This window comes from Cucumis melo, chromosome 1, assembly GCF_025177605.1.
Source record: "Cucumis melo cultivar AY chromosome 1, USDA_Cmelo_AY_1.0, whole genome shotgun sequence".
Classification (NCBI taxonomy): domain Eukaryota; kingdom Viridiplantae; phylum Streptophyta; class Magnoliopsida; order Cucurbitales; family Cucurbitaceae; genus Cucumis; species Cucumis melo.
This window is the reverse complement of record NC_066857.1, coordinates 33,483,200-33,506,319: the sequence shown is the minus strand read 5'-3', so window position 1 is coordinate 33,506,319 and position 23,120 is coordinate 33,483,200. Positions and strand designations below refer to the sequence as shown.

At 33.2% G+C, this 23,120-nt stretch overlaps 1 protein-coding gene across 1 annotated transcript; it reads right to left on the bottom strand.

The window, feature by feature from the left end:
- Nucleotides 1-2,029: 2,029 nt before the first annotated feature.
- Nucleotides 2,030-20,263, bottom strand: LOC103492747 (uncharacterized). Its single transcript, XM_008453248.3, has 27 exons — nt 19,987-20,263; nt 19,599-19,664; nt 19,280-19,366; nt 19,053-19,109; nt 18,879-18,943; nt 18,607-18,776; nt 15,447-15,508; nt 15,176-15,259; nt 14,339-14,498; nt 13,939-14,054; nt 12,746-12,874; nt 11,278-11,349; nt 10,989-11,084; nt 10,825-10,902; nt 8,435-8,563; nt 8,061-8,237; nt 7,173-7,376; nt 6,958-7,071; nt 6,611-6,858; nt 6,182-6,224; nt 5,849-6,097; nt 5,397-5,627; nt 4,632-4,723; nt 3,346-3,574; nt 2,878-3,234; nt 2,583-2,656; nt 2,030-2,485 (listed from the first exon to the last, which is right to left on the bottom strand). Exons 1-27 carry the CDS (start codon nt 20,083-20,085, stop codon nt 2,374-2,376), a joined length of 3,600 nt encoding a protein of 1,199 aa, XP_008451470.2. The 5' UTR covers nt 20,086-20,263; the 3' UTR covers nt 2,030-2,373.
- Nucleotides 20,264-23,120: the final 2,857 nt, after the last annotated feature.

Genomic DNA, 23,120 nt, shown 5'->3' with positions numbered 1-23,120 from the left:
ACCCCTAAATACGAATAGTAATGGTAAAGTACAATTGATACTATTGATGATATGGAATTTAATGTTTCCTCACGACTCTCGAAGAAAAATTTTAGGTGTTAGTTTTTCTAATTCATAAAACTATACTCCTTTAAAAAAAAATAGTGAGATAAGTTCAAATACCATAGGATTTGGAAAATTGACAAAACTTGCACATTTTTTGTTTTTGTTTTCAAAAGTAGCAAATTTTTTTAACGTTCGTAAAATTGTTTTTCTCAATCAAGATCTACCATGATATTTTCTAAAGTAGCAAACATTAGTTAAGATTTGTGAAGATCTGTATTTTTTAAAAGATAAAAAAAAAAATAAGAGTGGGAAGATTAGCAAAAGTAGAAGAAATGGGAAGATTTTAATTATTTTTTTTGAAAAAATAAAATAAATAAAAAAGATTTAAGAAAATTTGAAAAACGGTACAATCTCAATTTAATTGTCTACCAAGATGCACCGAAAAAAGTTAAAACAACTGATAACAACTGATAATGAAAAATTTTAATACTTTAGAAAATCTTGTGGTCAATCTTGACCAAGAAAAATAGTTTTACGAGTTTAAAAAGATGTACTATTTTTTAAAACAAAAATTAAGAGTATGTTACCTTTGTCAATTTTCCAAATTTTAGGGTATTTGAACTTGTCTAAGTGGGAATATAGTTTTATAAATTTAAAAAACTAACACCTAAATTTTTTTTCCAAAAATCATGACGAAACATTAAAATCTTCGTATCATCAATAGTTTCAACTGTATTTTACCGATACTATTCATACTTGGGGGTTGACATTGAAATAGAAATAAAATATTTGCATGATATTGAAAATATTTGAGGAACTAGGAATAAGAAAAACCCATTGAAATAAAGAGAATATTTGCATGATATCGTAAATATTTGATGAACTACGACAAAAAAATTCCATTGAAATAAAAATACAATATTTACATGATGCTGCAAATATTCTCTGCAAAGAAAAAAAATATACTAAAAGTATTAATTCTTAAATAGATGAGTACCATAATTTCTTAATTAGTTATTAAAATTATGTCTCTTTTTTTTTTATCATTAGGTCAATCCATAATGGATAACATAATTACAATTCAATAATGACATGAGCATTTCAATATAATTATCTACCGAAGTGCACCAAGAAAACCCAAAACAATTGATAAATTGGTCTAATGATCTATCTAGATGTACCAAGAATATCCAAAACAATCGATAAGTTGGAAAATTTTAATATCTCAGTGGTCGATCTTAACTGAGATTGACCAAGAAAAACAAAATTGAGATTTCTTATGCTATTTTGTAAAACAAAAAATGTGTTATTTCCCAAAATTTTCCTTGGAATCTTTGCTTTTATCGATTTGACTATCATTTATGTCTGACTCGATAAACTAATACCTACTCTATTTAGTTCACCCACCTTTATCCATTATTTATCTATCACTGTACCATACTAAAATGTTGCCCTAAACCAACATTAGTTAAATAGACATGTCGCGTTAACCAACATTAGTTATATAGACATGTCACATTATATGATAACGTTAATAAAAAAGATTACAAAAAAGCAAAATTCAAATTTTAGGAATGGTACTATCAAACACTATCGTTAATGAAATAACATTAGAAAATACTCTAGTGGTAACACTAAGTAAATGATTTATATATTGAGAACATTACTTCTAAAAAATTGAATGTATGAATCCGACATAATTGCGAATATGAAAGTAGCTATCAATAATCTAACATATACTCTTTTATGAAGTCGAACGTTCCACTTTTCTTACTCAACAATTATTTCCGAGTAAAGTAGATTTGAAATATATTATCCCAACTCTTGGGTTCAATTGTAAAGTTTTGAAAGAACAAATCCAACACACAAGCTTGCATTGATATGAGAAATCAACTATTAATACGAATTAACCCCTGAGCTCATGTTGCCAAGAACTTTTCATATCTATGTAATCTGATAAATTTTCAACCAAAGATGGCCAAAGTTTAAGCACAAAAGAAATTGTCTTTTCTATTTCTCATTAGATTCCAAATGTGGAAATGAGTTAACTAAAACCTGAGTAATTCCTAGAAGAATGGTACTAACATGGTGGCAAATAAACACTGCATCGAGCCTACAGATCAAAATTGTGTACAAGGACTCCTACCCTGACCACTCATTGATCTACACCTCAAAATTTCACAACATTGACCTCTAAGTTTACATGATAAAATTGCATGACTAACGTGAAATTGTCCTCGGTTGTGTTAGTTTGCCAATTCAGCTAATCAGAAATTTGACCAAATGGAAGGCTTTTTTGCATTCTTGAAATGGAAAGGCGGTTGGTTCTCAATATGTCTTTTTTCTCAAAACTGGTTTCCGTGCTTCTTTCTTTAGAGTTACCGCGAATCCGGATGCTGATGATGTTCCAACCGTGGCTTGGTGGTAAAAGTCCTTGATTCTTTAAATAATGGAAAAGTTAAAAAGAAATTAAAAAATCTGCAAATGTGCGTAGGCTGTCCAGAATAGTTGATATAAAGAAAATGTATTCATATTACCTCGGAAGGCTGACAAAAAGAAGAATTGCGAGGATTCCGCTAACGAGAGGGAGTACCGGTGCAGCAGTCAGATCCTGCAGAACAAGGAAAGGAGAGAGGGAGATAGCACTTAAGTTACTAAACTAGCTAAGTGGAAGTGCAATAAAATTGAGTTGAACTTCAGCCCTACAGCATCAGTTAATCCGTGTGGTGGCTAATTCTAGAACCAAATGATACAAAGTCCTACACTACAGTGTAAAACTCATGTCCTGGAAAATTAGAACAAACGTATTATCTGGCAGAGAGTAACACGAACCTGTTTATGGTGGTATTCTTCAAATTTGTATTTCAGTGGGCCCACGTTTATTAGAGTATTCTCCTCAAAATCAGCCTCAAGTATGCTAGACTCAAATTTGATGGTGCCCAACGGCTCAGTTGATCGTAGCTGCACTAGGTACTTACCTTTAGGTAAGCCCTTTACCTGAAAAAAGTTTGAAAGTGGCAGAGGGAATACAGACTCAACTTTAGACGTCTCACTCGCTGACTTGATTTCCACTTGCAAACCTGACTTTAGTCCCTCAAGTTTCTTTCCTTCAACATGGCCACTCAATATGGTCAATTCAGGACGTTCAAAGACCAGAAAATCCAATCCCTTGACATCCTCTGATCCAACCTACGGAAATTGATCGATGTATAGATTTCAGATGTAGAAAACAGTAGAACGAGAAAGGAATACACTTGCTTATGCTTTATTAAGTTCCCAAACAAATTGGGTGCATCAAACCTCGACAGTTATTGCTCCAGGAGATGCACGCTCAATTCTGGCCCTGTTCTGATCCTCTCTTTGAACTACTTTTATTATATAAGTTGTATCAGGGAGAAGTCCCCTCAAACGATAATTTCCAGATGCATCTGTCTTCGTTTCCTCATAATACCCCTTTGTTTCTGACCTGGCTTCAACAGAAACGCCTTCTTTTGGTTGGCCAGATAATAGCGTCACCACACCTATAGCACTGAACAAGTTTAAAGGAAGAACTTTAGCACCTTAGAATTTCACAAAATTTAACTAAATTCAATGTGTTTTACTTCAAGATGGGTTTTCCTCTTGTCTAGAGGATGGAATAGTTTAAGGTTTTCACCAAGTGTGGGTTTTTGATCTAAAAAGCAAGTCTACTATTTTAAGGAAGATATTGGCAAACGACTAGTGATGCAGAGTGCCTGCTTTTGTGTAGTTTTTGAAACCTATTGAGACACGCTGCAAGCAGATTTAGAATAACTGAGCCAAGATGTGTGGAGGACGTGTTTTTAGAGAGAACAGAGAAAGATATTAAGAAGCGATCACATTTTTGTTGGGTATAAATTTATATCTCTAATTCGTTTGTAGTATATATTTAAAAGTATATGAAAATATAGTATGTCAAGGGTCTAGAGACAACTTTTTCTAAGTTGAATTTTGTCAAACATATCTTTGTCGTGTTGTGTCAGGATTCTAATTTTTTAGAATACAGTAAGTTGGCATGTCCACATGCCATGTGTTTCCGTGTCCACCTATCCTATGTTTCGATTCAAGTGAGATGAAGTACCATCTGAAGTTAGAAAAGATAGATCAAACCAAAAATTGGCCATCATTAACAGAGGACTACCATGTAAGTTACCAATTAGCTACAATTCGCTAAATTTCATTTATCGTAATAATATTGCAAGAAAGAGATTCTAGAGACAAGTATGCAAGTTTTTGGGCAATATACTCTTATATTGCGTCTGGTTTTATATTTTAATATACAATAAATGATCTAATTAATAAAAAACACTCCTAATTGTTATTATAATTGACTTTTTTATAGCTTACAATCTGTAAACCTGCATTTTTAAACAATGCGAGAAATGTTAGTTCTTGGTTAAACTTTTAATTGTATCATTTGTTATTAGTTGTTTCTTTGTATTTCACTTACTTTTTCTTCCACTCCGTTCAGAGGTATAATCACACCAATCTCAAAAGTACTCCGGAACCTACTCCCGAAAATACTCGAGAAATGTAAAAGAAAAAAGACCATGAAGGCAAAAAGAAACCTGTAAGCCACACGGGTAGCCTGGAAATTCACTTCTCTGGATTCCCCAGAATCAAGTTCTATTGTCTGAGCTGCAGGTGAGAAAGCATACTCCTACAAAATACAGTAAGTTATCAACTTCATAACATAGAAATTACAACAATAGTTTGAAAACACTACTACAAAAAAGACGTTGGTTTCAGAACTGTCGGATTAACCTGTATCTTCACCAGGTAAATGACAAATTCAAGCACTATTATTACCACAACCTTCAGTTTCTTATCTTATCAAAAGAACAAATATTAATATTATTATACCAAGCAGAATACTTTTGATCGACTTACAACTCAATACCAATACTCCAGTCCCCTATATTAAAATTCTTACAACTCCACAATTGTATATAATGTTACACGAAAAGGTAACCTCGACAAAAATGCAATATCGGTCAGTTGTAGGTAACCAAAGTTACAAGAAGTTTTGTGATATCAAGTTAATCTTTCTTCTGACAATTTCTAGGAGATTCCGGCATTCATTTTCTTCAATAGCCTAGGAGAAAAATCTTTTTCCTCTCAATCTGTTGCATTACTCTTTCATCGAGATGAAAGTAAATAACTCTTACCTCAAATCGAGAAGTTCAAATAAACCGTTGTGGAAAGAAAATCCTATTTCTTTCCGAAGGACAGTTATGTTTGAGAAATATTACAAGAGGGAGGATAAGATATGTACTACTATAGATGATCAGGGGAAGAACAAAACAGAACATTTGAATAAGATTTCCAAGTACCTTCAGTAGCGGGCGCAAATAGAAAGTTCCAGGGAAAAGATCATTGAAAAGGAACACTCCACCAGCACTAGATACTGAATTATTTCTATAACCATTTTGACCACTTAGAGATAATAGAACTGGAGGAATAGGTTCTTCACTATTATCTCTGGCATGAATCTTCACAGAAATTTGACCAAGCTTTTGACATGAAAATGAATAAGGTCCAACACGCTCCAAATGAAAGCCCGACTGCAAATTGAAACATTAGCAAAAATGAGAAAAAGGGCACAGTTGAAAAACATATAATATGCCTGACACACACACACCAAAAAAAAACCCCACTGACAACAGTGACAAGTGACAACCTTGCTCGGTTTAAATAGTCAACCAATGCAAGCAGGACAAAAAAAATGCAATTCCTGCACTACAACGGAGATAATGCAAAATGACTTAAAATAAACATTTCGGACCTTCATAGCCTCAACTCTGTAAGTTATGTCATCGTATAATGGTCCCCCAACAAACGAGCCATCAATATCAGTGGTAGTTTCAAGTACCAACTCCCCATTCTTAAGGGAAGCAATGGAACTGTCTCCAGCAGCAATAATCCTGATATGAACGCCAGAAAGAGGGGGAGAAACCGATCCTTCAATGTACAAACCCAACCTACCAAAAAATGTAGGAATAGAATCTTGGCATCCATCATTTTTCACCAAGACCTGACGAAGACGATTGAAAATTAAGCTTACAGCAATAGATCATTTAATACCTTGTACACTTGAAGAAGAAAAAATAAAACTCACATGATGCTGTCTAGGATAAAATAAGATCTTCCTCTCCTGATTCCTACAGCCACCACAGTTTTAAGTCAAAAACATGCAGTGCAGTCACACTCAAACTTAAAAGCAATCAGATAAGTGTAAGTTTAAATTCTTCTTTGTTTATTCTTTTTATTTTCGTCAATCGCTATAAGATTACAGAGAGAGAGAGAGACAAGTAAGAACAACATCTAAGCTAAATACAAGAACATATCACATCACTCCCAAGACCTAATAGAAAGAAAGTTATCTTATTATTATATTTGTACCACAAAATGTAAGAGTTCAACATGCGTGTGAGAAAATACAGTTAAGTTTCAATCAGATGGATGATACTTTCTCTCCTAATGTATCAAACAATCAAGTTTAATTTCTCAAAGAGTGCCACCAAGAAAATACTAAAAGTATGCTGACCTGGTATCCAGGGGAACAAAAGTGAGTTCCTCTCCAGAGCTAGCCCAGACAGAGTACTCGTACAAGGCAGAATTCGGTTGATTATTGGCATCAGAGGTAAGTTTAGCCTCAGTATTAGCAACCACATTGCCTCCAGCACCCACAATGTTCAACAGAATACTTTCAGGTAATTCATATACACCAAGTGAGACTGGATCAACATTAATTTTCCCCTTCAGTAGATATTTTTCTCCTCTTAAATAGATGGGCTGACAAATATTTGACAAAAAAAAGGAGGAAAAATTAATCCAATATAAATAATTCACACAAGTAGAATGATCAAAACCAAATTTTGAACAATACAATACCTCTAGGTTTAATGTATCAATTTTAGTGGATGAGCTCCCGAAGGAGATACAAGAGTTGGAAAACTGAATTTCGTGCACTCCAGGAGACTCCACACATATGTACTGAGAACCTTTCTGCGTAACACAGGGAATCAATTTCAGTGTCATGCCCGCTAGGCTGCTACAACTACAACCATAGAGGAAAACAAAACTTTGGGACTTGGAGTAGAAATAACCTTGATTTTCAAGTTCATAGGTGGCCCATTCATTTGAGAAATATAAACATCCACATCATGAGTAGATATAACGTTAACCCAATAACCTTTTTGAATGAATTCAATTCCATGTACATCGTCAATACCAACATCCACTTCAATGGAGTTTCGCTCCCAGCACCAATCATCTTTGTCAACCCCGCCTTGAATGGATGAGTGTGAAGCCTATTAAAAGATAATTACTCAGCATGTATATCTATGTTCAAAATTTTATATGGGTCTTTTTTATTTTATTTTATTTTTTTTTTTTTTTTTTTTTTGGAGAGAGAGAGAGAAACAGAATTTCAACAATGTGATGAAATTATAAAAAGAAGCCAGATTACCTATACCTCAGAATTCCAAAAAGAAAATTCCCAACGGGATGTGAGATAGGAGAGTAAAATCTTTAAGGAAAAGGTAATTTTTATATCAGAAAAACCAGAGATTTAAGAAAATAATTAAAGTAACTCTCCTATACACAAAATATGAGACTTTCATTCACTACAAATGGCCCAAAATAAAATTCTAATGTAATTGACCCAAAGAGTCCTCTTTTCTCCATTGAAAGGACGCCCAAGCAGAAAATATGATAAGAGGGACGGTGCTAATAATCACATCACAAAAATTTGTGTTTTTTTCGTGGGAAAGAAACATTATATTAACAAGAAAAATATAGGGATGATGCAACTGACATATATCATTTCCAGCCCCCATGCACAACAATTCAGATGAAGCTAATTTGAAAATGTAAAGGGCTGGAGAAAACAATGTACCAATTCCATCTCGTTTTCCCCCTCTTTTGTAATTTCATAAATCAATTCCATCTACAACAAGAGATAAAATATAAATATTAAGGAAATATAGCTGTACCTCTATCCTGTACTTTCCGGGGATTACATCTTGAATTTGAAACACATTGCTCTCATCTGTCAAACTGATACTCTTCTTCTCAGTAATACGATTACCAGCCAATCTCAGGAGGGTAATAGATACTGATGAACCACATCTCTCTTTGCATGTTACAGAACCGAGTATATTGACAAGTGCCTTGACAACCAATTGTACAAAATAAAATAAATCAATGGAAGCAGATAAAGAGAACTTTATCATGTGAAGAAACTAACAAATAGTATAAAAGCAGGAATATGAAAATATTCTTTTTATAATTATTAACGGATTCACGGATAGTCTACAAACTGTGAGTACCGTAAGACTAAGAGGTCTGCAGAAATTCAGAATATTACCTGTGAAAAAGCAACATTCAGTAAGGGACTTTTGACCGTAACATCAACATAAGATGGGGAGAACAGTAGACCAGGAGCACTTTCTGGAGAGATTGCCATGGCAGATAGGCGATATTCACCAGGTGGGACCTGAAAGATTTAAAACACAATGACGCACGGGTAGATAGACAACTCAAGAAAGTAAAAGGATTCCACCAACAAAAATATCTTGCAGAATTGCCTAAATAACAAAATCCAAAAGCAAAGGTCGAGACCCCATGTTAGAGCAATGAGACACTAAGAATTAAAGCGCCAATACCCCTTTAACAATCATAGTCTTTCCTCTTTAGTTTTTGGTTTCCAATTGGCAATGAATTGGTACATTTAAGTGATGGCAGCCTTTTAAGCTTCTTTTATTTCTTTTCTTTTTTTAAATAGGAAACTTCTTTTATTCCATTTATCAATAAAATTTGTTTTTCATAAAAATAAAAATAAATAAACAAATAAAGTGTCAATGCCTATTTCATCTTAGCATACTATGCTGTTTAGGACTTAAAACTATGATCTACAACGCTTCAACCCTGCTTAGATTATCTCAACATTGCTGTGAGTTTTTTGTAAAGGGTAAGGTCTGTTTGAGCCCCAAGGGAGGAATTTTGGAGAGTCAAGATGGCAATTTCGATTGAGACTAAATTGGAGAGCAAAGGAAACTATTTGAGAACAAAGATGGAATTTTCAAGGCTTGGAATCATGGAGATTGATTCGGGGACAGTCAATCAACATGACAACATTAAATTCCCATACTGACAATATATCAAATATTGTTGTTTGCTCTCTGTTATGAGTAGCTAAATTATTGTGAACACAGAACATGTCAAAATAAAATTTTAGTGTACCGCGTATCAGAACATATCATGTTTTGTAAGTTTCAATTTGATAAATAACAATAAAATGAATAAACAGCAAAGCCTAAAATAGGGGAAAATAGCTAAACATTAAACAACTATTAACTCCTAAATGCTCATACTTGATATTCCACATTCATGAAAATTGAACTGAGAAAATACCATGTGGAAAAAGAATTCAAAAGTAATAAACAAAGTTAAACGGGCAAGATTGAAATAATTAAAAAGTCACACTTTTACCATGGGGCATCTGTATTCATGAGAGAAAAAGCGGGATGGCTTCAATGATTTTTTTCAGTAGTTTTAATGATATCTTGATATTCTTTAATTTGGTTATTTTAAATATTTTGTTGAGTATTGCAGAATAAATATTCTGTATTCAGATATCAAAGGACAACTGAGTCGTGCTTGATTTTAACCCTAAAAGTAATTTCTATTGATTCTTAAATCAATTCAAGAACAATACGTATGATTCTGTGAATCAGACCACACCTATTATTTCCAATTCAAACGCACGAGTTGTATCATTTTCCCTTCATATCAACATGAACTACATGTAGCATACAATTTTAACAACAATCAACGTAACCACCGGATTTTTATAGATGGATTAATATATTTATCCTGATTAGGTGAATCTGAATTTGGTTAATGTTTTTCTAATCTTCATTTCCATACTTTCAAGTTTTAGCCTACTAGTCAATCAGTCTTACACTTAAAAGAGAGTTTCTAGTCAAAACCAAATCCATAACTGAAGGGATCTTTAAATTTGGGAACTTCGAATTCTTCTAGCAGTCACAAAAAGACATGTTCAATAAAGCTTTTGTATGTTATTGGAACTAGATACAAATATTGGTTTCCTAAAGGGGGTTAATTAGTGCTTGAGAAAGACAGTTAAGTGTTTAGAATCTAGACCTATAGAATTAGTATTCGTTCAATCTTGATTAAATTATTAATGGACTCACTATACATATTTTTTAAGTCAAATTTCTTTGACCTTCTTTCCATTGATATTCCCTTAGTATTTATTTTGACTATTACATTGGTTGCCTCCTATATTGTTTATCTTAATTAAACTGAGAAATTGTATCTGTGGTGCCCGAGTGATCTAAAAATCCAGTCTACACTCTTTCCATTTTATAAGGCTTGATTGACATTGTACTCTTATGTTCAGCAGACCTCACTACGGCCCTCCCGGTTTCTTTGCCATTCTATTGGGAGTTTGCCTCAAGAGAAACGATAGAATTTTTATCTGGAGGTGGAAAGATCGGGTGATGAGGTTTGAAAGGAGGCCATTTTGACAATAACGATCAGTTCCTTGTAGTTTTTATGTCTCCTTTTGTTTGGGCTTAATTTTTAATAAACCCTTGTATATTCCTTCGTTCTGCTCAACAAATGTTCAGTATCTTAATTTTTTAAAAACAAAAAAGAAAAAAATTGTATCCTTCCAACTCTTGCCAACAGGAACAACGTAAAAAGTATTGCCATTATTTTAGAGAAACATACCTCGAAACAAAAATGGCCACTTTCGTCAGTTTGTTTAACTTGAGGTTTAACATTTTCTGGTCCATGAGTCAATGCTACCTAAAGTTCAGAACAGAATATGGTAACAAATCATTTGACATGCAAACTACATTCACAAAAAGGGATCGAGGGGGTATGGATTTTACCTTGGACTTGAAACCATCTCCAATAGTCTTTACAACACCACAGACATCATATAAAGTTGCTTTGATATCAGCCACAGAAATCATGTTTGGCAGTACCTGAACATGAAAGAAATTTGGAATAAGAAAGGACATGAAAATAACACCTCCCTTATATTGAATTGAACTTGAAGACTAGTACTTCCTACATAGTAATTAATATCAAAGAGACTTTTAACATCCCAGCATGAGTAACATAATTACTGAAGCTTAAGAGTAAAAGCATGAAAATATTTTTCAATTGATACCGTACCATATAGTTTTCCAGTTTGTTGAATTTGAAGTGCTTCTTTCTAGCTTCAATAGTATAATGGTTAGAAGTTACCTAAAACGTTAAATGGGTAAAAAATGATCAGATGAATGACAATTATCAAAAATATAAAAATTACATTAATCGAAAAACTAATTGATCTTAATAATATATCTTAAAAGAAACACACACACACACCAAAGAGTAAACCTAAACTAAAATACACTATTATTCAAATCTAACAAGAATTTACAACTATCTTTCAGGCATTTCAACTTCATATTATACCAGAAGAGCTATCAGATGTTTCGCCTCTAATATGGTGGATATGGCATAAAAAGACCATTGATAAGAAAATAGCTGACAGGGTATACGTGTTGAAAGTAACCTGAGCATATAGAAAGCCTTCATCTATATAGAAAAGCCTTCATCTTCTCAATAAAGTTTTTCTTTTCTTTTACTATAGTCAAAAGAAGTCAGAACCTATTATTAGAGTGGTCAATAGAAAAGTTTGAAGGCCTTTAGATATTAAAAAATGAAGAAAATCTTCAACAGAGGCTACCATCCGTCTAGCGTCCATATGTTTATGGTATACAGCATTTCGCCTCTTAGTGGAGTTCAAACCACAAGATCTTTTGTACAGTCTTTCAATAATTACTAGAAACTAGACAACATTTTTGTGATAGTTTCCTTTGGGAGGGGATTTCGTCTATCAGTCTTTTTTGGATGGTCTAATACTATATTAGATAGCATGGAGGAGTAGCTCATATATTTTATAAAGAGGGCAGATGGCAGGAGGCTATTGATACAGCGAGAGAGGTAGAAGGTCGTGCGCGGATCTGGCGGACCTGCTACAAATCAGACGATGCGCCCATGAGGTTGGCTTCGAAATTGATGGTAGCGAGTCTCCAACCAGAAGTAGGATGCACCTATGAAGTCAAGTCTAGGATTCTGATGGTACTGGCACCAGAGATGGACGGCAGCTAAAAGGGGGTCAGAGTTTTTGAGACCACACTCAGATACCAACTTAATTTTTAAGAATAATGTTGTTCTATTTATAATTCTCATACAACTATAAGGTCTTTCTTATATAGGAGAAAGACCATAACCAAATAAGGAAAAACTGTTGCAAATCTAAATGATAAATACATACAGAATACACTAAATATTTCAGAAAATATTAGAAAATCCAACATAAAGATTGTGAGGTCCCTTGAATTTTCAAGGTGGAATGCTCAGCAATAACAAATAAAATAAAAAGTGAAGTGAATTTTGACTACAACCAGCTATTAAACTAAAACTACAGCAATTAAGTAGAAACTTCTGAACAGAAAGTTTTGCTTTACCACTGACCATTTATTCAAATACCACTCAGCGCATTTCCAGAATGCAAAATCAAGAGCATAGTCTTTTAGTAATATAATATCTTTTTTCTTTATTAATCGATTTGACGTGAAACAAAATGGTCTACCTGATCGAGCTTGTAGAATCCTTCCTTGTCGGTGACTGCTCTTTCATGACCATCCACTATAATTTTGACACCTTCTACCCCTGCATCATTTGCATCAACTACACGGCCCCCAACAGAAAATCCAGTAACCTAAACAAAGCAGCAAGAATAAGGAAATATTGATTTAAAAAAATAAACCAAATAAAAACTCATTAAACTACAATTAATAACTTCCAACTTAATTAACTCTTATGAAGTAACTGCTCAACAAAGGTACCGAGAAAATTATATAAAAAATGATCTGTTAGCTTGATACCCAATTCTTCTTTCTTTTTTTTTTCTTTTTTTTTTTTTCCTTTAGGAAAAATGATATTGATGATTTCATTAAATTGGTGAAAAGTACATCAACAATGTTTCTCCACTATCATCAGAATAATAACTAAAGGTGGCAGTTAAGATGATTGGAACTTAAAATGGTAAAAATCATGACAACAATGATGTTTAATAAATAAATGTTTTTTTTTTCCTTTTACGAATCAAAGTGACTTAAGGTTTGAATCTCAAAAGATTGTGAGATTCGTGACAACAAAGTCACTCTGCCACTTACGATATAATAAATAAACACTTTTTAAAAGTAAACATAACTTTTCATTGAAAAATGAAAAGAGACAAATGCTCAAAATACATTAGTTGTCAAGAGAAGAGGTAAACTGAGAAAAACAAAAGAAGACAATACTATTGAGATATAAAGTCATGAAAATCACATTTTTAAAACCTTGTTTTCTTTAAAAACAAACAAACCAATAAAAAAAAAGCTCCAGACTACATATAAAAAGTAAACATGGATAAAAAAAGTAAAAGGCTGTCCAACTCGATTATAGATATAGGTCAGAATGGGAACAAACTTATATGTAGACTCCCTGTTTTTTTTATCAGGCAATGAAACTTTCCGTTGATAGAAGCTTAGAAATCTAGATGTACTGTTATAATGGAGTGGCAGATAGAATATAGGCTCGAGGAAATACAGAAGACCAAATAAATTGCTTCAGCCTTAGTTTCACCTACTTTAAAGTCTTTTCATCGTTCGAATTATAAGTATTAGAGAGAAGTAAAGTCAATAGCATGACATAGGGATCAAGCTGAATCAAATACTTATCATCCAATTCAAATTTGATAAACTGCTGACAGTTTATAGTGGAAATGACTTTCATTACCTGAAATTTTTGAGAAATTGTAGTGTGTTGATGTTCAACATTCACAGAGATGATGCTAGGTGAAACATCAAAAACTGTATTTTCACCCTTGTAGTACGGCAAAAGCTCATAGCGTCCTGTACGAAAATTAACCTATTAAAACTAGTCACGCGAAAGATTGCTACAGCTGCTGAGATTTGCTGTACTTCAGACAAGAAATTTCTTTTTAGATCAGGAAGTTTAGAACTAACACTAAGGAAAATATTTTAGTGACATGAACAGAAAAGGTTTAAAACAATAACATACAATAAACTTCCTGCAATAACCCACTGCAATAATAGTCCAGAGTAACAAGCACAGCTAATTCCATAGAAGAACTTTGATGACTACCATAGCTGACAACCATCAAATAGATAATTACCGCAAGGTATTGCTTGGAATCTAAACATCCCATCAGCATCAGATACAGCATGACATAGAGCTTTTCTTTGTCCAGGAGCATTACCAGGACCTTGTGGGCAATCAACCTCTTTGACATCGTCTGAGAATAAATAAAAATGAACTCCCAAAATTGGGTTGCCCTACCAAAACAAAAACACAAGCTTATTGTCTACACATAAAAGAGGGTGGAAAGAAAGCTTCCTCAAAGTGGAAATCCAAAAGATGACAACAACAAGCTCATCTTACTAGAATAGGGTTCGTTAATGAATTTCCCAGTTCAATTATCACAACAACAACAAAAGGGATAACGCTTCTGGAACTTTTTTTTACCAAAGGCAACATTTTGAGGTTATGACCAACTAAATTGAGTTTTTTCTTCTAATGAAAACTAACAAAAAAACAAGTCCATAAAAAATGGAGCTCCCTTTACAAGAAGGATCTTCAGCCATGCAAAATAATGCATACAGAATAGTTACAAAAAGTTTTCGGAACCCTATAGAGAAACATGAAAACGAAGGAACCAAACTTCCAAAGGATCCCTATTCACTCCCCTAAAAATCCTACTATTCCACTCACCCCACAAAACCCATAATATCGCACAGACACCAGCACACCTAAAGAAACAGTCTTTCTCCCCAAAAGGCGGATTGAGGAGTAACTCCTCCATCATAGCATGCAAACTAACTCATGTTCTGATCACAATGGTCTCAATCCAATGAAATATGTGTGTGTGCGTGTGTGTAATGGAAGAGAGCAAAATGTTCACAGAAAAATTTTGGAGGAATCACTGAGTATTGTTTCCCAGAGGACTGCTTACCTGAGCAACAACAAATCCACGAACATCATAACCAGAAACATAAAAAAAGTCGTTGACAATACTGTTTCCAAAGCCCAATTCCACCTGCATAAAAAGATCCCTTATCATAAATGGCCCATAAATCACAATCCTGTTAATAATCGTATCAAAACTTCCCATGGGATAGGAAACTAGAGATAGTGACTCACAGTGAAATAAAATCACTATTAGAGGGGGCAAGGTAACCTTAAAGTAAAATTGAATGGGGAGGCAAGGGATGAAAGCACCAAACCTCAGTGGAACCTCTAGCTTCAACCTTTATGTCAGGGTGTGAAGCACGTAAGTTATATCTCCCTGCACCATCAATCGTACATGCAAAACAGAAATCTAATGCATCACAAAAAAGTTGCACTTGTTTTCAAAGGAATGCAATCAAATGAGGGAAAATCACAATCTGAGAGACCAACATAATACAGATACTTCATATAGATTATTGAACAGAACTGCCAAGGGGATTCAGCCTTTTGTCTTTTGTATAAGAAGCAATTTCATTTATGTATGATATATGAAAATACAGCAGGGGAAGAAGCCTCAATCCAAAGGAGTTACAAACCAAAAGATCTTGTAAAGTTTTTCATTTCTTTTTGATTTCCCCATTTCAATGATAAGAAACAAAACGACACAATTATATCAAACCATTTGACACAAAGAGGGTAGGGATATGAAATCTTCCACCCTCCTAAAAGGGGATTTATAGGAAACATTTTCAATCTACAACAATAAAAAGATAGAATAGTTACAAATGGCCTATGTAAGGTGCTCAAACTCAGAGGCTATACTTGTGAAGCCTGCATTCTGGAGTGGAGAGGTTATGAAGAAGGAAGCTGTAAAAAGAATGACATGTTCTAAGAAAGGAACATGCATTCTGGCTAAGCAATGAGAGGAAGGGAAGTACACGAAATAAGGCTAGGCGATGTGCTAAGACAAGATAACGCGAGAAGGGATGTATAGTAAGCGTTTTGAGCTAGGCAAGAGGGGAAGATGATTCACTAAATCAGGATTAGTCAACTTCTTACGTGTTGGGTTAAAGTTAAGAATGATTAGAGAAGATATTAAACCTACACGTGTAAGACACTATGTAGGAGTTGGCAAGCTAAGATGAGATTAAGAATGACTAATCCAATTTAGAACTAGTATAAATAGGCCTTGAGAGTTCAAAGGAAGTATAAAGGAGTTCTAATGTTGAAACTCTGCCAAAAAAGCATCAAGCGAAGAGAAAAGTTTTAAGAAGGGGGTTAGAAGAAAACATATAGATTTTCCGAGTGACCCTTCCAAATAAAAGAATAGAGATTTCTCAAGTTTTTCTTTTAAAGTCATGTTATGTTATGTTCAATTAAATGCATGTATAAACTTGTTTATGTTTATAAGAAAAGCAAGACTCTTTGAAAGTATGTTTCCGAGTTAAAGTATTTTATTTTATGTTGCTTGTATGAAATGCTTGTGAGCGAGTAAACCATTAGCTTTATTCCTATTATGACCTAGCTATTATGAACACATAAGAGTAAAGGCAACCATGCGTTGAGTAGTCCGCAATCCGTATGGCTATAAGAAGGTGGCCAAATGTGTTGAAAGGTCCGCATTCGAGTTGACTGCCTGAGCAACTAGAATTAAACATGTTAATCTCTAGGGATGTTTTTGATGAAATGAGTCATCACAATAGTCTATGCGGGGGATGGTTCAATGTCCCGGCGAAAGGAATAAGTAGAGGCTAATGTGATGTTTTATGTTTTAGTGCATGATGAGGCGTTGTGAAATTGATCTTGCAAAATGAATTTATGCATGTACTTGTATTCCCCAAAGGGTTCCCTAAAATGTCACTCACTATTCGTTAGGCTTATGTCTTAAGTTTCCCCTTCCCCAGATAAGTGAAAGCGAGGAGGCCACGTTGAAAAGGCGAGCCGCTGTGTTATGTCAAGCATTAAGAGTTGAGCAAGGTGTTGGAGTTTAAGTTTTTAAAGCATAGCCTTGTAATTGTACTAAGTTTGTTAAGGAATTAATAAAATTGTTAAGTTCCCTCAAGTTCTTAAGTGTTGCGTTCTTATGTCGTATGACAAGTTCTTAAATAGAAGCCTAAGTCTTAAAGATTAGGCGTTTTTGACATTCTCCTTAAGTAAGGTTCAAGTTTAAGTTCAAGTCCGGGCATTCTAGCGCTTCTTTGGACGTGTTGGAACTGCCCATGTCGTGTTCGCGCCTGGGAATGTGAGGGACACGTTTCGGGTGGGGGCGTGACTTTATTGAGGTAGACTAGAACCAGAAAAATTACAAAGCCCCGAGAGTGGTATCCTAAAAGATCCTGCTGTTCCTCTCCACCTAAAGAGAACATAGAGTGGCCTAGGAAAATAATTCTTTGATAAAATGAAATATACAGAAAAGAAGAAAATCCCAAGCGAAGGAATTAAAAAAGGCCTTCTAATTGGGCACAAGGGAATAAATGGAGTAATTACAAATAAAATTTGGAAAGGCTAGACCAACAAGAAGATAAAAGCACTATGACATCCCAAATCTTCTCCAAAGCTCTTTCAACTATCAATAATCCCACAATGTCACTCGAGCCTAGTTACTTTAAATTATGGCCCAAATGACACTAGAGAGAGTCTCGACTTTTCTTTTAAATAGACGGTCAAAGCCACTAGTGAAAACCTTAGTTTCTTCCTATACCTACAAGTTCCCAGCACTTTGTTTCCGCTTCTTCCTACTGAGCTACGCAAAACCAGAATCGCAGCTAGCGAAAAACAAAGTGTGAAGGAAGAAAAGAAGAGTACGAAAGAAGATTAAGGAAGAGGAGAAAAGTAAAAACCTTATTCTCTATCCTACACTTGCACACTGCCAGCACCGTCATACCCTCTTCTTCCTATCATGCAACTCTAATCAAGGGAGATGCTCTCTACCAAAAAAAGTTTAAAGCTAGTTCAGGAAAGACTGGAAAAAAGAATGGAGGGAATTTTCCATGGAAGGGGAGCATGTCCATAGTACTTGGTAGGAAAATAAAACTCATTAGAAGTGCTTAAAATTTTAGTCATTTGTTTTCTTCCTGCAACCAATCCGGCAAGAGTTAACTCGACCAACTTCTTATAGCTGTTCTTTAAAACAAATGGAGCTGCATTTCAAAATGGTTAAGAATATTGTAGCATCTTTAACACTTTACACTTTGTAATTTATGGGTCAGACGTTAATCCTATGGCTCAGTATAGTTAGTTCAGTTCCATTTCATTTTTCACTACGAGTTGGAAAAAAGGCTAAATAGTAATTTGAAATTTGAAAATCAACTATATTTGGAGGAAATGTTAGGGTCCATTTTAAGCTAATTATTTTCATTAATTAATTAATTAATATATATATTAGAAAAAAACAAACAAACAAACAAAAATGTTAAAAAAAAAAAACTCTCAAACCTGGAATAATATTAGAGAAAAGATAATTCCCTTCCTGTGAAGTTAATGCTGAAGATACAACATCACCGTCAGAAGATAAAAGTTCAACATTTACATTTGCTGGACCACCGTTCAAATTGGAACAGCTCTCTCCCCCAACAGCCCCTGTAACTCTACCAGATAATGTAAACCTGCGGTAAAAGATTTTCGAAATTAGATTTTATTATATACAATTAGATACATTGAAATACAAAGATAACTGGAAAGGTAAAAACTCAACAAAAAAAACAAACCCTGTGAAACGAAAATTTATATCCTCATTCCCATTGCAGCCGGAGTCATCAACAAGAACAGGAACCTAAAAAGAATTGTCCATGGTGAAACTTAAGGAAAGTCAATATTTACAACAAATGAACAATATATCCAAGATAATCTGTAATGTTATAACAAAGTGCCAAGTGATAAACCTTATCTGGGTTCCAAGACCACCCTTCTGGGCCATTTATCGTAATTACAAAGGAACCCTGTAAATTGAGGGGGTCAATACGAAATATGAGACAATATCCTGCAACAGTAATAATATATGGCTAGTGCTAATAGAGCAAAGCATGAGCGGAGTTCCTATTCGGTCTTTCATGAAAATAGGATTTGGCAAATATCTACAAACTACATTGGCATTTCAGCAAAAAATTACCTTGTCGTAAACTGGAATGAAGTAGTAGCCATTAGGAGCACATTGAGTTCTGTCCTTTACTAACCCGTCCACTGTTCGAAGCTCAACCTACATTATGATTAATAAAAAAAAGTAGAACTCTATGTGTTAGTTACAATGTTGCCTGAGCAGATTCCGGGATGTAGAACCTAAGTCAAGCACATCAACTTTCTATCATTTAGCCTCCTGGACTTGATTAGAGATTCAAATTTCAGGGAATCCTATATTTCATCAACTTTAAACAAAAAATGGTTGTCGAGCTGAAATAATAACAAAAGAGGCACAAGAAAATGGTACATACCGTAATATGAGAATAATCCAACTTTCCGTCATTCGGCTTCCTGGACTTAATTAACGACGAACTTGCCTGCAACATGAAAGATCTAAACTAAGTTACGACAAATAAAAACAAACACAGAACTCCAGCCTCCATAAATCAAGTACTAGCAGTTTACGAGGTCCAGTCAATACTTCAAACCCATTAAAATTCATCGAAAACCCAGATCAGGAGCCATGTCAACGAGCTTAATATATCTAAGACGCTTCATATTTCATACTCAATCGTTCTCACTCAAAGTCTACTTCATCTAACAGCTAATATCTCAGTCGAAACTCCAAGCTCCAAATGAAACTCTCGCGAATTCTTTGATGGGTCATATTTAACAATTAAGACAAGCAAATCCAATTACCTCGACGAATCCGCCACATCCGTGGATTGAATCGGCGGAAGCGACTGAAATTGAATAGATTAGGATCGCAAAGCATACTGCAGCTGCTTTGAACATCATTTTACGAACGATAGAAACTTCACGCTACAGTCAGACCAGGAATAACAGATCTGGCAACTCGCATGGAAAGAGAAAAATGGAAGAGTTAGTGGCCGTAGAGTGGTGACACAGGGTTTATGGTTTTCGCCTTATGGAATTAAGAAAGCTTAGTCCAAATTGTATTCGTGGGTGTGATCCAATTGTTTTTACCATCGTTGTGATACTTTGAGTTCCTTTTTCTATTTCTTTTTCTCTTCTTTTTTTTTTTTTTTTTTTTTCCTTTTCTCTATTTAAATTTTCTTTCTTTCTTTTTGTTATTGCATTTTAAAAATCCTTTTCACTTCAAATTTAGCGTTACTTTTTTAAATCTATGAAATAAAACGAGCAAAGTTGAAAATACAAATATCAAAACGAACATTTTAGAGATAGGGCGACTAAAATGAATTAAAGTCGAAGTTCACAAACTAGAATTAACATTTTAAAAATATAAAATTAAAATCAATCCAAGCTAGAAATACGAAGACTAAAGTAATACTTAAATTTTGAGAAAATGTCAATTTAAACTATAAATTTTAAGAATCGTATCGATTCAAACCTTAAAGTAGTATTCATTTAAACTTGAACTTTACGGGTTTTATCAATTTAAACTTCAAACTACTAGTTGTATCAAAATAAAATAGACTAATTTTCTTAAGCGTGTTAATTTAAACCTCGAACTTTTACGATTGTATCAATTTAAAGTTTTGTGTTGGATACATCGTGAAAGTTATTTCAAATCGTTAAAATGGCTATGATTGAATCAATCCATTTTAATTATTTGGATTAGTGGAAGAAAGTGGTTTCTATCGATTGTTATCAAGCATGTGTGATGATTTTATTTAATTATTATGTGATTCTTATACGATTGTCAATGTTGGTATTGTATACATATATTTTAGTGTCGGTTGATTGATTTCACTTTGATTTTGTTGTGTTTTTTAAATAGTATATATAAATTTGAATGGTTATAGGTGAATCGATTTTGAGCTTAACAATGATCCTTGATACCTCGTAAGCAAAAAATAATCACAATTTATTGAGTTTACAGAGCACGTATAGTGTAAAACATACATCAACTGTACATAAAAATGAATTAACAATAATTATAAAAACAGTATTCAATCAAATAATAATCAAATTGTAATTAAATGATAAATATATACAATCATACATAAATAATGTGACAATCATAGAGCAATCACACGATTCTTATTATTAACTCCATGTGATTTAATTTCAATTTTGAAACAACAATGAACCTTGAACATGAGGTTTCATTGAACGTCGTGTTAAAGTATATTAAATGTAAGTAGACGGTAATCATAAATACTTAGTAACTGAAAACAAAATTAAGGTGATAAAATGTTAGTCTAATAATCATTTAAATGCAATCAAAAACACCTTAGCAATGGACAATAATAGAAGATAATCAGACGACAATTAGAATTTTTTTAGCAATTGCTGACAACAAAATGAAGTTACTTATATAGCAATCAAGTGATGATCATAAATCATAAACTAATTAGTAATTGACAAAAAAATGGAAGATGGTTGGATGACAATCAAATGATCATTAGAGTAGTTGACAATAAAAATAAAAGGTGATCATATGATATTTAAAATTTAATAAACGCATATATTGCTAACTCATTGCCAAAAATAAAGAGTAACCGGGAAGTAATCATGTGGTAGTACAATAGCAAGTAGATGGTAATAGAATGTTAGACTATCAAATAAAAGGTAATCAAAGAAAAAACTGATTCAAACAATGTTGTGACGTTTTCAACATTTTTAGCGGCCCTAAAAGAGGACATATTTCAAAAATAATGTTTTTTTTCTAAAACAATTGTGAAAACCAGGGTAGCTGAAAAGTTATGACAAAAATAAGGGAGAAAGAAAAACTATTGTACTATTTTTGCGGCAAAGGAAGTCGTGTAGACCGTTATCTATGATACGCCAACAATCGTGACAAATGAAGTCGTGATTAAGCAAATGAGCAAAGTACATCAAGGCCCCTGAAAATGGTTAATATTGACATCAACAAACCGAAGAAAATGAAACAGCATTCTATACAATCATCTCAAAGCTTTGTACTACAAACCATTATGCGCAATCAAATCAATATAAAATTTTCGATTTAGATTATTTTCAAATATTACAAAATAAACAAAATATAAAAATATCACCGTCTATCTATAATATACACCAATGTTTCAAATTATACTGCAAACATACCCTTGAGCCCTGGTTGGACATTGAACCTCATATTTGTTTGATGAGTTTTGGTCCATTTCTCTCGACATTTTCATTGCTTTCTAGATTTGTCGTACCTTGCAAAAGGGTAGATTTCCTACAATCACTTTCCATGCATGGTTCGACTTTGTATTATTATTATTATTATTTTAACTTCTTAATAATATAAACTTGACAAAAAAATACATTTTTTGTATTTATTTAATTAAATTTAAAATTAGACTGCAATTAATTTGATATTAAGAGACATTTTTAAATATAAGAAAATAAACTATAATATTTACGATATATAACAAAATTTTGAATTTTATCAATGATAGAGATAAAAAGTATATTATTGATAATGATAGAATCTAAAATTTTAATATATTTTATAAATATTTTGTTAAATTTACGACTTTTGACAATTTTCCAATCATTAAATATATCAACGAATTAGTTTTAATTATAAACTATGCAACTTTTATTGAGAATTACAATTATAATATTTCTTTAACTAATTTATTTTATCAATATATTGAATTATATTTATTCTTTCATTAATCCATTTATTACTATTATATAGAACTGTCAATTTTAATTTGATAAAATTAAATACAAAATAATTATTTTCATAAAAAAACCTATAGCATTCCTATATACCACGAAATAACTTTTATTTTAATAACATTATTTTTAAAAATAATATAAAAAATATGGTAGGAGAGAAATTGTAGACAAAAATAGGATAATGAATTCGTAGACTCCCTAATCGGGGACTTTAG

What these genes read in the sequence shown, in the direction of transcription:
- LOC103492747 (XM_008453248.3), bottom strand. Translation starts at nt 20,085, where the DNA reads ATGATGTTCAAAGCAGCTGCAGTATGCTTTGCGATCCTAATCTATTCA. An exon ending in TGAATGTTGCTTTTTCACAG is followed by an intron (nt 8,238 to 8,434) that starts GTAATATTCTGA and finishes TTGGTTGTCAAG; the next exon opens with GCACTTGTCAATATACTCGG. An exon ending in TTTATCCTAGACAGCATCAT is followed by an intron (nt 6,098 to 6,181) that starts GTGAGTTTTATT and finishes CGTCTTCGTCAG; the next exon opens with GTCTTGGTGAAAAATGATGG.